The sequence below is a fragment of the Ranitomeya imitator genome, chromosome 1 (assembly GCF_032444005.1).
Source record: "Ranitomeya imitator isolate aRanImi1 chromosome 1, aRanImi1.pri, whole genome shotgun sequence".
Classification (NCBI taxonomy): Eukaryota; Metazoa; Chordata; class Amphibia; order Anura; family Dendrobatidae; genus Ranitomeya; species Ranitomeya imitator.
In genome coordinates, this window is record NC_091282.1 from 258,453,964 (window position 1) to 258,466,997 (window position 13,034).

General features: G+C 44.4%; 1 protein-coding gene across 24 annotated transcripts in view; it reads right to left on the reverse strand.

The window, feature by feature from the left end:
- Window positions 1-13,034, reverse strand: part of NCOR2 (nuclear receptor corepressor 2) — a 574,536-nt gene that overhangs the window by 395,343 nt on the left and 166,159 nt on the right. For 22 of the 24 annotated variants that reach the window (XM_069756005.1, XM_069756000.1, XM_069756002.1 and 19 more), the window contains exon 2: window positions 8,077-8,273. In XM_069756005.1, the coding sequence (XP_069612106.1) occupies window positions 8,077-8,181 (105 nt within the window). In that variant the 5' untranslated portion in view covers window positions 8,182-8,273. Of the gene's footprint in view, window positions 1-8,076; window positions 8,274-8,614; window positions 8,709-13,034 lie in introns of those variants that run through there. The other 2 variants (XM_069755997.1, XM_069755999.1) reach the window with 2 other exon arrangements.

Consider the following 13,034-nt stretch of genomic DNA (forward strand, 5'->3'; position numbering starts at 1 on the left):
AACCTGTACCAGAATGATGGGAAGAAAAAAGTTTGGAGAAGAAAGGGAACGGCACATGATCCAAGGCACACCACATCCTCTGTAAAACATGGTGGAGGCAACGTGATGGCATGGGCATGCATGGCTTTCAATGGCACTGGGTCACTTGTGTTTATTGATGACATAAGAGCAGACAAGAGTAGCCGGATGAATTCTGAAGTGTACCGGGATATACTTTCAGCCCAGATTCAGCCAAATGCTGCAAAGTTGATTGGACGGCGCTTCATAGTACAGATGGACAATGACCCCAAGCATACATCCAAAGCTACCCAGGAGTTCATGAGTGCCAAAAAGTGGAACATTCTCCAATGGCCAAGTCAATCTCCAGATCTAAACCCAATTGAGCATGCATTTCACTTGCTCAAATCCAGACTTAAGACGGAAAGACCCACAAACAAGCAAGACCTGAAGGCTGCGGCTGTAAAGGCCTGGCAAAGCATTAAGAAGGAGGAAACCCAGCGTTTGGTGATGTCCATGGGTTAAAGACTTAAGGCAGTGATTGCCTCCAAAGGATTTGCAACAAAATATTGAAAATAAAAATATTTTGTTTGGGTTATGTTTATTTGTCCAATTACTTTTGACCTCCTAAAATGTGGAGTGTTTGTAAAGAAATGTGTACAATTCCTACATTTTCTATCAGATATTTTTGTTCAACCCTTCAAATTAAACGTTACAATCTGCACTTGAATTCTGTTGTAGAGGTTTCATTTCAAATCCAATGTGGTGGCATGCAGAGCCCAACTCGCGAAAATTGTGTCACTGTCCAAATATTTCTGGCCCTAACTGTACATGGGAGGACCTGGTCAATGACCTGAAGAAAGCTGGAACCAGTGTCTCAAACATTATCATTAAAAACACATTACGTCACCCTGCTCACTCCAGCAGCTGTCAAGTCACGTTTGAAGTTTGCCCATGGCCATCTGGATGATCCAGATGAGGTATGAGAGGTCATGTGGTCACATGAGACCAAAATAGAACTTTTTGGTAACAACTCCATTCGCCAGGTTTGGAGGAAGAAGGATAAGTACAACCCCAAGAACACCATCCCAACAGTGAAGCATGGTGGGGGAAACTCATACTTTGGGGGTGCTTTCCAGCAAAACTTGGTCAAGAATTACTGGAAACGTCTGACCTCTGTGATTGCAAAGGTTTCAGTACCAAATGTTAATTTCTGCTTTTCTATTGTATCAAGTAATACATTTACAGTTGACTGCAGGAAAAGAAGTATGTAAAAATCATACAATGTGATTTTTGGGATTTTGTTTTAAAGATTATGTCTTTCAAAGGTGAAGTGTACCTAAGATAAAAATTACAGACCTCTCCATTCTTTGTAGGTGGGAAAACTTGCAAAATCGGCAGTGTATCAAATACCGTATTTTTCGGATTATAAGACGCACTTTTATGATCCCCAAAATTATGGGGGAAATGGGGATGCATCCTATAAATCGAACACTGTTCTTACAGATGCTGCGGGCCCGGAGCTGGGGGTGTTGCGGTGGTCATGCGGTGGTTGTACGGTGGTGAACGGTAGTGGTACAGCGGCAAGCAGTAGCCCTGTGGCAGCGGCATATGGCGGCCACCATTCTTCTTCCGGGGGTCCAACTTCTCACTCGGCACAGATGGACAAAAGCCGAGATCTCCATCCTCGCCTGCCTCTACGTGATGTCTCCAGAAAAATGGCCGCAGATGCGGTGCAGGCGCAGATGGAGATCTCGGCACCAAGATCTCTGGAGATGAGCGCCAAGATTTCAATTTACGCATGTGCCGCCTCGGCAACCATTTTCCTGGAGTCCAAGGCATAGTAAACAGTGTGGGGGCTCTGGGTTTTCACAAAATGTTGGCGGAGCCCCCGCACCACCGAATTCCCACAGCGTCACTCTTTCCTCCCCCAACAGCAACCCTGCTCCACTGCGGCCTGCACCACCGAACATCAGCAGCCACCCTGGGATGCTGCTTCACTGCAGCCACCACCCCTGGTAAGCAATAAGACGCCTGGATTGTAAGAAGCACCATAATTTCATTAAAAAAGCTTTTTTTATATATTTTTCTCTTCTGGGGTGCATCTTATAAACCGCAAAATACTGTACTTAATTGCTTCTCTGTATATGTTAAATAGGAACATGTGTCCAAGTCTGGTTGATCATGTGTTGTGGTGATTAAATTATCTGGTTGGGTTGGGATTTTAGGCCCATCACCTACTCATCCATTTACAATCTACAAGCATGTATTGAAATAATTATCTGTACAGTATACCAGTAATGTATAGTCAATCCTCGTTAGTATAGTGGTAAGTATCCCGCCTGTCACGCAGGAGACTGGGCTTGGACACCTCAAAAGAAGGGCTGTGTGATTTAAGAGAGTTCTCCTTCAATGGACTTCTTCAAACAGAAGCTGGACAGACATCTGAGATGGTTTAGTAAAACCTGCATTGAGCAGGGGGTTGCACACGATGACCCTGGAGGTCCCTTCCAGCTCTAACATGCTAGGATTCTATAATAATGTCTGAGAACGTTAAAATAGAAGTATAATGGTGCACATAGTGCATATACAATACATTGCAAAGTCATTCACTAATCCTAGTTATAATGATAGTATTCTCACCACATGACAATTATTAATGAACAAAGGCCGACTAAAAAAAAATAAAATAATAAAATCGATCAGAGAACCTGAAGAAGGGAAGTACAAGTTGTTGCCTAGCAACAGGTGTGAGAGAAATATACATATTTCCTGAATTTGTCGCCAACAGCAATAATTATTGGAAAAACCACTTAGAATATGCAAAAGTTTTTAACTTGTACATTATAAACAGGTCTTAAAACAAAACTAGAAGGTTTCCTGGCCATCTGATGCGTCATCCATTACACCTAGAATTACCGTATATAAGAAAGGTATGTACAGTATAATCATAGGTTATCAAGTATTATAGCAGGTTTGATTTTTTATTATGTCCCATTGGCCATAAGTGAATTTAGGTACCAAAAGTGGGTATCAACTATCTTACATAATCAAGGGTGCCCCTAGATCTTAAGGTACCGTCACACTGAACGATATCGGTAGCGATCCGTGACGTTGCAGCGTCCTGGCTAGCGATATCGTTCAGTTTGACACGCAGCAGCGATCAGGATCCTGCTGTGATGTCGTTGGTCGCTGCAGAAAGTCCAGCACTTTATTTCGTCGCTGGACCTCCTGCAGACATCGCTGAATCGGCGTGTGTGACACCGATTCAGCGATGTCTTCACTGGTAACCAGGGTAAACATTGGGTTACTAAGCGCAGGGCCGCTTTAACATTTAAACATTTAACTTTTTAGTCACAAAAATTATCTTTTAGCAACAATTTTTTTTATTTTCCCAATGGTAAAAGGAGAAACTGAACCACGAAAGTTGTTGTCCAATTTGTCCTGAGTACGCTGATACCTCATATGTGGGGGTAAACCACTGTTTGGGCGCACGGCAGGGCTTGGAAGGGAAGGAGCGCCATTTGACTTTTTGAATGAAAAATTGGCTCCACTCTTTAGCGGACACCATGTCACGTTTGGAGAGCCCCCGTGTGCCTAAAAATTGGAGCTCCCCCACAAGTGACCCCATTTTGGAAACTAGACGCCCCAAGGAACTTATCTAGATGCATAGTGAGCACTTTGAACCCCCAGGTGCTTCACAAATTGATCCTTAAAAATGAAAAAGTACTTTTTTTTTTCGCCTCAATTTTTTCATTTTCACATGGGCAATAGGATAAAATGGATTCTAAAATTTGTTGGGCAATTTCTCCCGAGTATGCCGATACCTCATATGTGAAATAAACCACTGTTTGGGCACACGGCAGGGCTCGGAAGGGAAGGCGCGCCATTTGACTTTTTGAATGGAAAATTAGCTCCAATTGTTAGCGGACACCATGTCGTGTTTGGAGAGCCCCTGAGTGCCTAAACATTGGAGCTCCCCCACAAGTGACCCCATTTTGGAAACTAGACCCCCCAAGGAACTTATCTAGATGCATATTGAGCACTTTAAACCCCCAGGTGCTTCACAGAAGTTTATAACGCAGAGCCATGAAAATAAAAATAAAAATTTTCTTTCCTCAAAAATGATTTTTTAGCCTGGAATTTCCTATTTTTCCAAAGGTAATAGGAGAAATTGGACCCCAAATGTTGTTGTCCAGTTTGTCCTGAGTACGCTGATACCCCATATGTGGGGGTAAACCACTGTTTGGGCGCACGGCAGGGCTCGGAAGGGAAGGCACGCCATTTGGCTTTTTAAATGGAAAATTAGCTCCAATCATTAGCGGACACCATGTCACGTTTGGAGAGCCCCTGTGTGCCTAAACATTGGAGATCCCCCACAAATGACCAAATTTTGGAAACTAGACCCCCAAAGGAACTAATCTAGATGTGTGGTGAGCACTTTGAACCCCCAAGTGCTTCACAGAAGTTTATAACGCAGAGCCATGAAAATAAAATAAAAAAATTATTTTCTCAAAAATGATCATTTAGCCTGCATTTTTTTATTTTCCCAAGGGTAACAGGAGAAATTTGACCCCAAAAGTTGTTGTCCAGTTTCTCCTGAGTACGGTGATACCCCATATGTGGGGGTAAACCACTGTTTGGGCACATGCCGGGGCTCGGAAGTGAAGTAGTGACGTTTTGAAATGCAGACTTTGATGGAATGCTCTGCGGGCGTTACGTTGCGTTTGCAGAGCCCCTGATGTGGCTAAACAGTAGAAACCCCCCACAAGTGACCCCATTTTGGAAACTAGACCCCCCAAGGAACTTATCTAGATGTGTGGTGAGCACTTTGAACCCCCAAGTGCTTCACAGAAGTTTATAATGCAGAGCCGTGAAAATAATAAATACGTTTTCTTTCCTCAAAAATAATTATTTAGCCCAGAATTTTTTATTTTCCCAAGGGTTACAGGAGAAATTGGACCCCAAAAGTTGTTGTCCAGTTTCTCCTGAGTACGCTGATACCCCATGTGTGGGGGTAAACCACTGTTTGGGCACACGTCGGGGCTCGGAAGTGAGGGAGCACCATTTGACTTTTTGAATACAAGATTGGCTGGAATCAATGGTGGCGCCATGTTGCGTTTGGAGACCCCTGATGTGCCTAAACAGTGGAAACCTCTCAATTCTACCTCCAACACACCCCTAACCCTAATCCCAACTGTAGCCATAACCCTTATCACAACCCTAACCGCAACACACCCCTAACCACAACCCTAACCCCAACACACCCCTAACCACAACCCTAATTCCAACCCTAACCCTAAGGCTATGTGCCCACGTTGCGGATTCGTGTGAGATTTTTCAGCATCATTTTTGAAAAATCCGCGGGTAAAAGGCACTGCATTTTACCTGCGAATTTACCGCGGATTTCCAGTGTTTTTTGTGCGGATTTCACCTGCGGATTCCTATTGAGGAGCAGGTGTAAAACGCTGCGGAATCCGCGCAAAGAATTGACATGCTGCGGAAAATACAACGCAGCGTTTCCGCGTGGTATTTTCCGCACCATGGGCACAGCGGATTTTGTTTTCCATAGGTTTTCATGGTACTGTAAACCTGATGGAACTCTGCTGCGAATCCGCAGCGGCCAATCCGCTGCGGATCCGCAGCCAAATCCGCACAGTGTGCACATAGCCTAATTCTAAAGGTATGTGCACACGCTGCGGAAAACGCTGGGGATCCGCAGCAGTTTCCCATGAGTTTACAGTTCAATGTAAACCTATGGGAAACAAAAATCGCTGTACGCATGCTGCAGAAAAACTGCACGGAAACGCAGCGGTTTACATTCTGCAGCATGTCACTTGTTTCTGCGGATTCCGCAGCGGTTTTACAACTGCTCCTATAGAAAATCGCAGTTGTAAAACCGCAGTGAAATGCGCAGAAAAACCGCGGTAAATCCGCCATAAATCCGCAGCGGTTTAGCACTGCGGATTTGAAAAATCCGCAAAGGAACAGAATACGTGTGCACATACCGAAACCCTAACCCTAGCCCTAACCCTAACCCTAACCCTATTCTAACTTTAGTGGAAAAAAAAAAATCTTTATTTTTTTTATTGTCCCTACCTATGGGGGTGACAAAGGGGGGGGGTCATTTATTATTTTTTTATTTTGATCACTGTGATAGATTATATCTCAGTGATCAAAATGCACTTTTGAACTAATCTGCCGGCCGGCAGATTCGGCGGGCGCACTGCGCATGCGCCCGCCATTTTGGAAGATGGCGGCGCCCAGGGAGAAGACGGACGGACCCCGGCAGGATCGGTAAGTATGATGGGGTGGGGGGGGAGCACGGGGGGGATCGGAGCATGGGGGGGGATCGGAGCGCGGGGGTGGATGATGCACGGGGGGGGTGGATCGGAGTGCAGGGGGGTTGGATCGGAGCACGGGGGGGGTGATTGGAGCACGGGGGGAGCGGAGCACAGGACGGAGGGGAGCCGGAGCAGTGTACCGGACAGATCGGTGGCTTGGGGGGGCGATGGGTGGGGGCACATTTGTGTTTCCAGCCATGGCCGATGATATTTCAGCATCGGCCATGGCTGGATTGTAATATTTCACCAGTTTTAATAGGTGAAATATTACAAATCGCTCTGACTGGCAGTTTCACTTTCAACAGCCAATCAGAGCGATCGTAGCCACGGGGGGGTGAAGCCACCCCCCCTGGGCTAAACTACCACTCCCCCTGTCCCTGCAGATCGGGTGAAATGGGAGTTAACCCTTTCACCCGATCTGCAGGGACGCGATCTTTCCATGACGCCACATAGGCGTCATGGGTCGGATTGGCACCGACTTTCATGACGCCTACGTGGCGTCATGGGTCGTGAAGGGGTTAAGGGAGATGGAGATCGTGTGGCTGTCTGTAATCTAATGAATATGGGGACCTAAAGTAGTACAAAATAAACTCAAGTTTTGTGATCTCATTAAAACAACATCAATTATTACAGAGAAAAAGAGAACTGCCTCCTTATCTCCGGACATAGGAAACAAACGTTATCTTAAACTAACAACATCAAACAGATGCGAAAAGAAATGAAGAAAAGACATCAAAGGGATCTGTGAGAGTAAAAGGGCCGTGGTGAGATAAGGCCCAGGTGTAGTCTGTACAGCAGAGCCTGGACTCTAAACTGGTCATGCCATTCCTTAGTGAATATGAAAGTGCAGCAGTGTGGCGCTGTAAAAATGTATACTTCTTGGGATATTTGTTTTTTAAATGGCGGAGGACAAGTGTATGGCACTGTATGGCGTTCTTGGACCCGGCCAGTGAACGCTCCAGACACACATACCTGGAGCGTGATATGAACAGAAACTTGTGGCTACCAGAGTCAATAGAGATATTCTACTTGAAGTTGAGTACTTGCATAGTTTTTTTTTTACTGCACAAAACCGAGTGTTGGCAGGAGAAACGCTGTTTTTTATGTATATTTTATGTGCATTTTTCATGGGGGTTTTTTTTTTGGCATGGGTAAAAAAACGCTGAAAAAAATTAGGAAGGAAAGACTAAGCAGTGTGTGCATGACATGACATTTCAGAAATATCATTCACTTTAAAAAAATGGGGGAAAAAGCACTCAACTTCACAGTACCAGCAAATGTGTGGAAAAAAAAACAAGCCAAAAATGTAATGTGTGAAGAAATCCAAAAAACGGTCATCTTATGTCATTTCTTAAAGGGGTTATCCACTTTAGATAGATAGGAGGCCTCCTAGATGGTAAGTTGATCACGGAGTTACCTTTTTATGGGACAGTCTGATCAGCATGTTTAGTTCTCCTCCAGTGGCGTTACTGGGGTAATTAAAGGGGTTGTCCAGGCTTAAGCTTCAAGTCTGCAGTCACTGTGAGCAGTGGGCAGTCGTGTGACCACATATGTGATGTGCATACTTTTAGCATTACTTGGCATGCACTGAGAACAATAATCCATTGCTACAAACAAGGCCATGATGTATTACCCGTATAGATTCTTTGTGGACAATTTCTACTTGAAACAAGGATTTCCTCTATAAAAAAAAAATAACAAAACCCAATGTAAATAAAACTTTACCAGGTCTTACCGTATGTGCACGGGACAACTGGATTGGGTACGACATAGCATGTGGAGTGTATCGGGCTTCGGCAGCCCTCCTGCTTTGTGTAGCCGGCTGGGTAGAACCAGACATACTGAGCCAGTAGACGTGAACTCGATTATCTTAATAAAGGGATAGGAGACCAGAGAGGATCATGGGAGGACTTTGGTTGTATCACTGCTTGTCTGAAAAAGAAAGAATAATACAAAAGAAAGTGTTAACCAAGTATCTTCAGAGTATCCAACCAATGTTATGCCCATAAAGATACGTTCTGATTGTTGTAAGTACCCCCTTCCTCCTAGATACAAGGCAACAGAATTGCATAGAACGTCTTTGGTTATTATTCAGTGTTCTGCAATGTGAGGACGTCAGATCATGATGAGAGTTGTAGTTTCACAACAGCAGAACAGCCACAGATCCCTGCACCATTTCAGCCACAATGGTAAAGAAGGTTTTCCTGCCCAGTAGAGGAAAATGTAAACTGCACACAAAAGATGTTCAGCATTGCACACATTTCCATACATACCGCAAACATCCAGGCACAAAAACTGTATTGACTAATCACCCGTGACCCACAGACATGTCTCTTCTAGGTGTTAAGCCATGCAAACGGGTCAGCCTCTCCTCCCAGATAAACATTCAGGTGGAGTCTGTAGACTTCCTCATATATCATGTATCTGCACCTTGGAGCTCCCATACTGGTACGCCTCTGGTCAAACTGCAGCACTGTACACTTGTCATAGCTTCCGTTCTGTGAGCAGCTACATGTGCCCTAACACTGATGTCAGAAGCTGGGGTGTGAAACCAACGTGGGGGAGGGGAAGGTTCTTTCCTTGAACCGCAGATCAGGAGATGCATATAAACTGTTGCTTTATCTCCAGCTCACAGATACTGCCACTAGACTAAGCAATAATGTGCTTTCTTAATCACTGTGCTTTCCGCTGGAACTTGTACATCCACTGATTCAGGCAGACTTAAAGAAATACCAGGCCTAATAATGAATGCAAAGCAAAAAACTACTGTGCACCTCCTCAGGACCCCTTTCATTGCAGATGGAGATCTACAATGGCCACATGTACTTATGCTGGCTAACAGATGTATATCATTCAGCTGCGGCAAGAAAAACTAAATCTCCGAGCACTAAAAAATACTCAGAGACCCCCCGAGCGTGCTCGAGAAATCTCGAGTAACGAGTATATTCGCCCATTACTAGTCTTCATTAAAACCCATTATCTACCAATGTCCTTTTTTGGGACGCCTAATCTTTAGCTTCAAGCAGCTAAGATTTTATAATTTTTATAATTAGGTCCCATTTTTTGTGTTGGGTTTGTAAAATGAATGTTTTCAAAATAGGAAATCATGTCATTGTCATTTTTAATTGAATATTGGCACGCCCTTTTCTGAAAAATCTGTACTTGAAAAAATTTTAATTTGGCAAGTAATGGGTTAATACCTTTAGGCTATGTGCGCATGTTGAGTATTTGCTTGCAGAAGTTTCTGAAAGGTATCTGCATCTCGGCAGGAAAAACGCTATGAAAAAAATGCACGTTTTTGTATGCGTCTTTGCATGTGCGGCGCCCCAGGGTCCTGGTCGTCGCAGTGGTATTGCTTTCCTCTCGGGGAGAGTCATACTACGTTTGGAGGCAATGAAGGATAACTGCATCCAGGTATCACAAACATGCAACATTTCACACTCCAGGCCACCAGGGGGAGCTCTTGCTCCTATTTATTAGGTCACTCCCCACATTGGTAAAACTGGTCGCCTGTAGGGAAAGTTAGTCAGTTGCTGGCTGAGCTCCGCTCAGTTAGTTGGTCCCTGACAGGGGTGGGATCCTATCAGAGAACGAAGGAGAGGGACACAGAGCTGTGCATGCCCTCAGAGCTGCAGTTCCTACTACCATCTTCACACTGGGAAGCCCTGGGGACATACTTCACCTGTGAGAAGGTATACCATCTAGTTGCCATAACATCACCCCAGCGTACCCCTTAAAGCAGCATCGGTCACCCTGACCGAATACCACAGGTGGCGTCACTAACACAAACTTTATCCCTTTAAAGACCTTTCCCTTTTACAGGGACGTCCCAGGGCCACGGACCGGGTCAGCCACCGTGACATCCCCGTGTGAACTGCAGGAACTGGTACAGAGTACCCCGCTGCCCTGACGGGGCGATCCACATGCGTTTTTGTACAGCAATGAATGCGTTATTGAGCAAAATAAAGATATATTTTAAAAAAAAAATCTTTGCTATAATTTCTTGGTTAAAACCACCTTTTTCATGCTGATGCAGTAGCATCAGGGTAATGGGATTAGGGCTTGGTGCCAGCAGCTGTCCTTGACACCTAGCTCTAGGCTTAAGGTACCGTCACATTAAGCGACGCTGCAGCGATATAGGCAACGATGCCGATCGCTGCAGCGTCGCTGTTTCGTCGCTGTGTGGTCGCTGGAGAGCTGTCACACAGACAGCTCTCCAGCGACCAACGATGCCGAAGTCCCCTGGTAACCAGGGTAAACATCGGGTTACTAAGCGCAGGGTCGCGCTTAGTAACCTGATGTTTACCCTGGTTACCATTGTAAATGTAAAAAAAACCAAACAGTACATACTTACATTCCGGTGTCTGTCCCCTTGGTCAGCTTCCCGCGCTGACAGTGAGCGCCGGCCGGCCGTAAAGCAGAGCGGTGACGTTATTATTCCTTTATTTGAAATAATGACACAGACTCTAATACAGTAATCTTAATTAAACCAGACTCACCGAACGCCTAATCCACCAAAGCCAACGTTTCCTGCAACAAAAATAAACCACAATATTCCTCACCTGTCCGCCGATAAGGTAATCGCTCCCACAGTGTAGCACTGAGCTGCTGTGAGTGAGTTCATCAGCTCCGGTGATCTCTCTTACGGCACCACTGCGGCGGGGGAAAGTTCTCATGCAGCGGTGCCATAAGTGAAAGCAGCGCAGCTGATGAACTCCCGTGAACTCTCAATGCAGCTCAGTGATGCACTGCGGGAGCGAGTGCCTTCTGTCAGTGTATCACCAGCAGCCAGATAGAGCAGTTACATGTTCTGATGTGACTGTTCTACACGCGAGATCGCCGTGGGACACTCAGGATTATGTGGACTACGGCAGACAGGCGAGTACATGCTGGTTTATTATTTTACATTTTTTCTAGAAGACTAGGCAGTCGGGGATTTGGTGTTAGGTGAGTATAATGTTTTTTTCTTTTTATTTAAATATGTAATTATTTAACTTTTTTTTTTTTATAATTTTAAACTGTGAGCACAGGTGCCGGCTGATGATACTACCGTATTTTCCGGCGTATAAGACGACTTTTTTACCCCTAAAAATTGTCCCAAAAGTCGGGGGTCGTCTTATACGCCGGGTACGGCTGCAAGGAGCGATCCTGAATGGTTCCCAGGGTCTGAAGGAGAGGAGACTCTCCTTCAGGCCCTGGGATCCATATTCATGTAAAAAATAAAGAATAAAAATAAAAAATATGGACCCTGGCTCTCACCGCTGCAAACGTCTGCCTCCGTTCCTAAGAATGCAGTGAGTGAAGGACCTTCGATGACGTTGTGCTTTTGGCCCATTTCCACGTGGGGAAAACGCATCAAAAACACACTGTGTGCAAACAGCCTTATGGTGGCTCAGTCGTCAGCTGGTCTTATTTCACGGTTTGTTTTTTTTTACAGTGTTTAGTGGCATGGTGCCAGTACTAGCAGGACAAGCTATTAATCTTTACCAACCTCCCCGCCTTACTCTTTTTAGATTACTACATGCTTACAAATCACAAGACTTATGCCCCAGTTCATCATTGCCTTTGCGCCCATTTTTTGTGTAATTGAGTTTTTTGGCACTCAATTCATTATTCTATTTGCAACCTTATTGAATCTATTTTATATGCCCTCGTCTATTTGTTATTGTTTTGAGCTTTGTTGGTAGAGTTTAACAATTACAGATGTTTTCGGCTGATTAATCAATTACAAATTTGTAAAAGGATCCAAAATTTTGCGCAATTTAATTCCAGTTTACCCATAATGTATTTCTGAGTACATCTGCGTTTTTGGAGCAATTTTTGCAACTTGTGGAACCAAAAGTTAAAATAAAAAAGGACAGGGGAAAAAAGTAAAAAAGTATTCAAGGCACTTTCCTCTGGAAGTGCTTGAGCAATTTTAGTGCATTGTTAGTTCTTGCTTGCTACTTACTTAGTTGTTAGGGCCCTGTATTCTTCCAGTCTCCTACATTGTATCCCCAGTGTTTGCACTCGCATTCTGATCTCATGTAAAATAGATCATCTCCTGCATTATATTAAATCTGGGCTCTATCCCCAGTTTGCTATTATTGTGATACTTGTGGAAAGGGGACTCTCAAACTGGTTAAAAATGCCGACGGTGAAATCTCATGTGGCTCACGCTTAATATAATCGACTCCTTTTGTAAACAAGAGAAAAAGGATGAGACTATTGGATCCTCTCCTGAAAGATCGGTAGAGCCTTCCCTAAAACTTTTCATCGCACAGGACCTAGGTCCAGCATTGACAACAAATATTCAACTCCAACATTGGGCCTGAAGCAAGAGGACAAATGAACATTACACAACACTTAGATTTCACTCGAAGTAAGCACATTTCTGAATGTCACACTGTGGCCCTAAGCAAAATATACTTGAAACTCACTCAGCTTTCTAATACTAGTGGCTGAAAACTACTAGCAACTACTAAATGCAGGTTGAACCGCTTGTAAAGAAATCTTTAATGTGCAAATATTTATGTCCACAATTGACCCATCATATACAGTACGTACAACTATCTAAGGGTCCAATTTATCAACTCTATTGTAGCGCAGGCTCCTGCTATACCAGTCTTGATGGAGTGGCATGCGCCTCCATTAGCTGCTAGTCCACTCAGTGACAAACAAAATGTTTAGAAGTACAAAACACTGACACTCGAT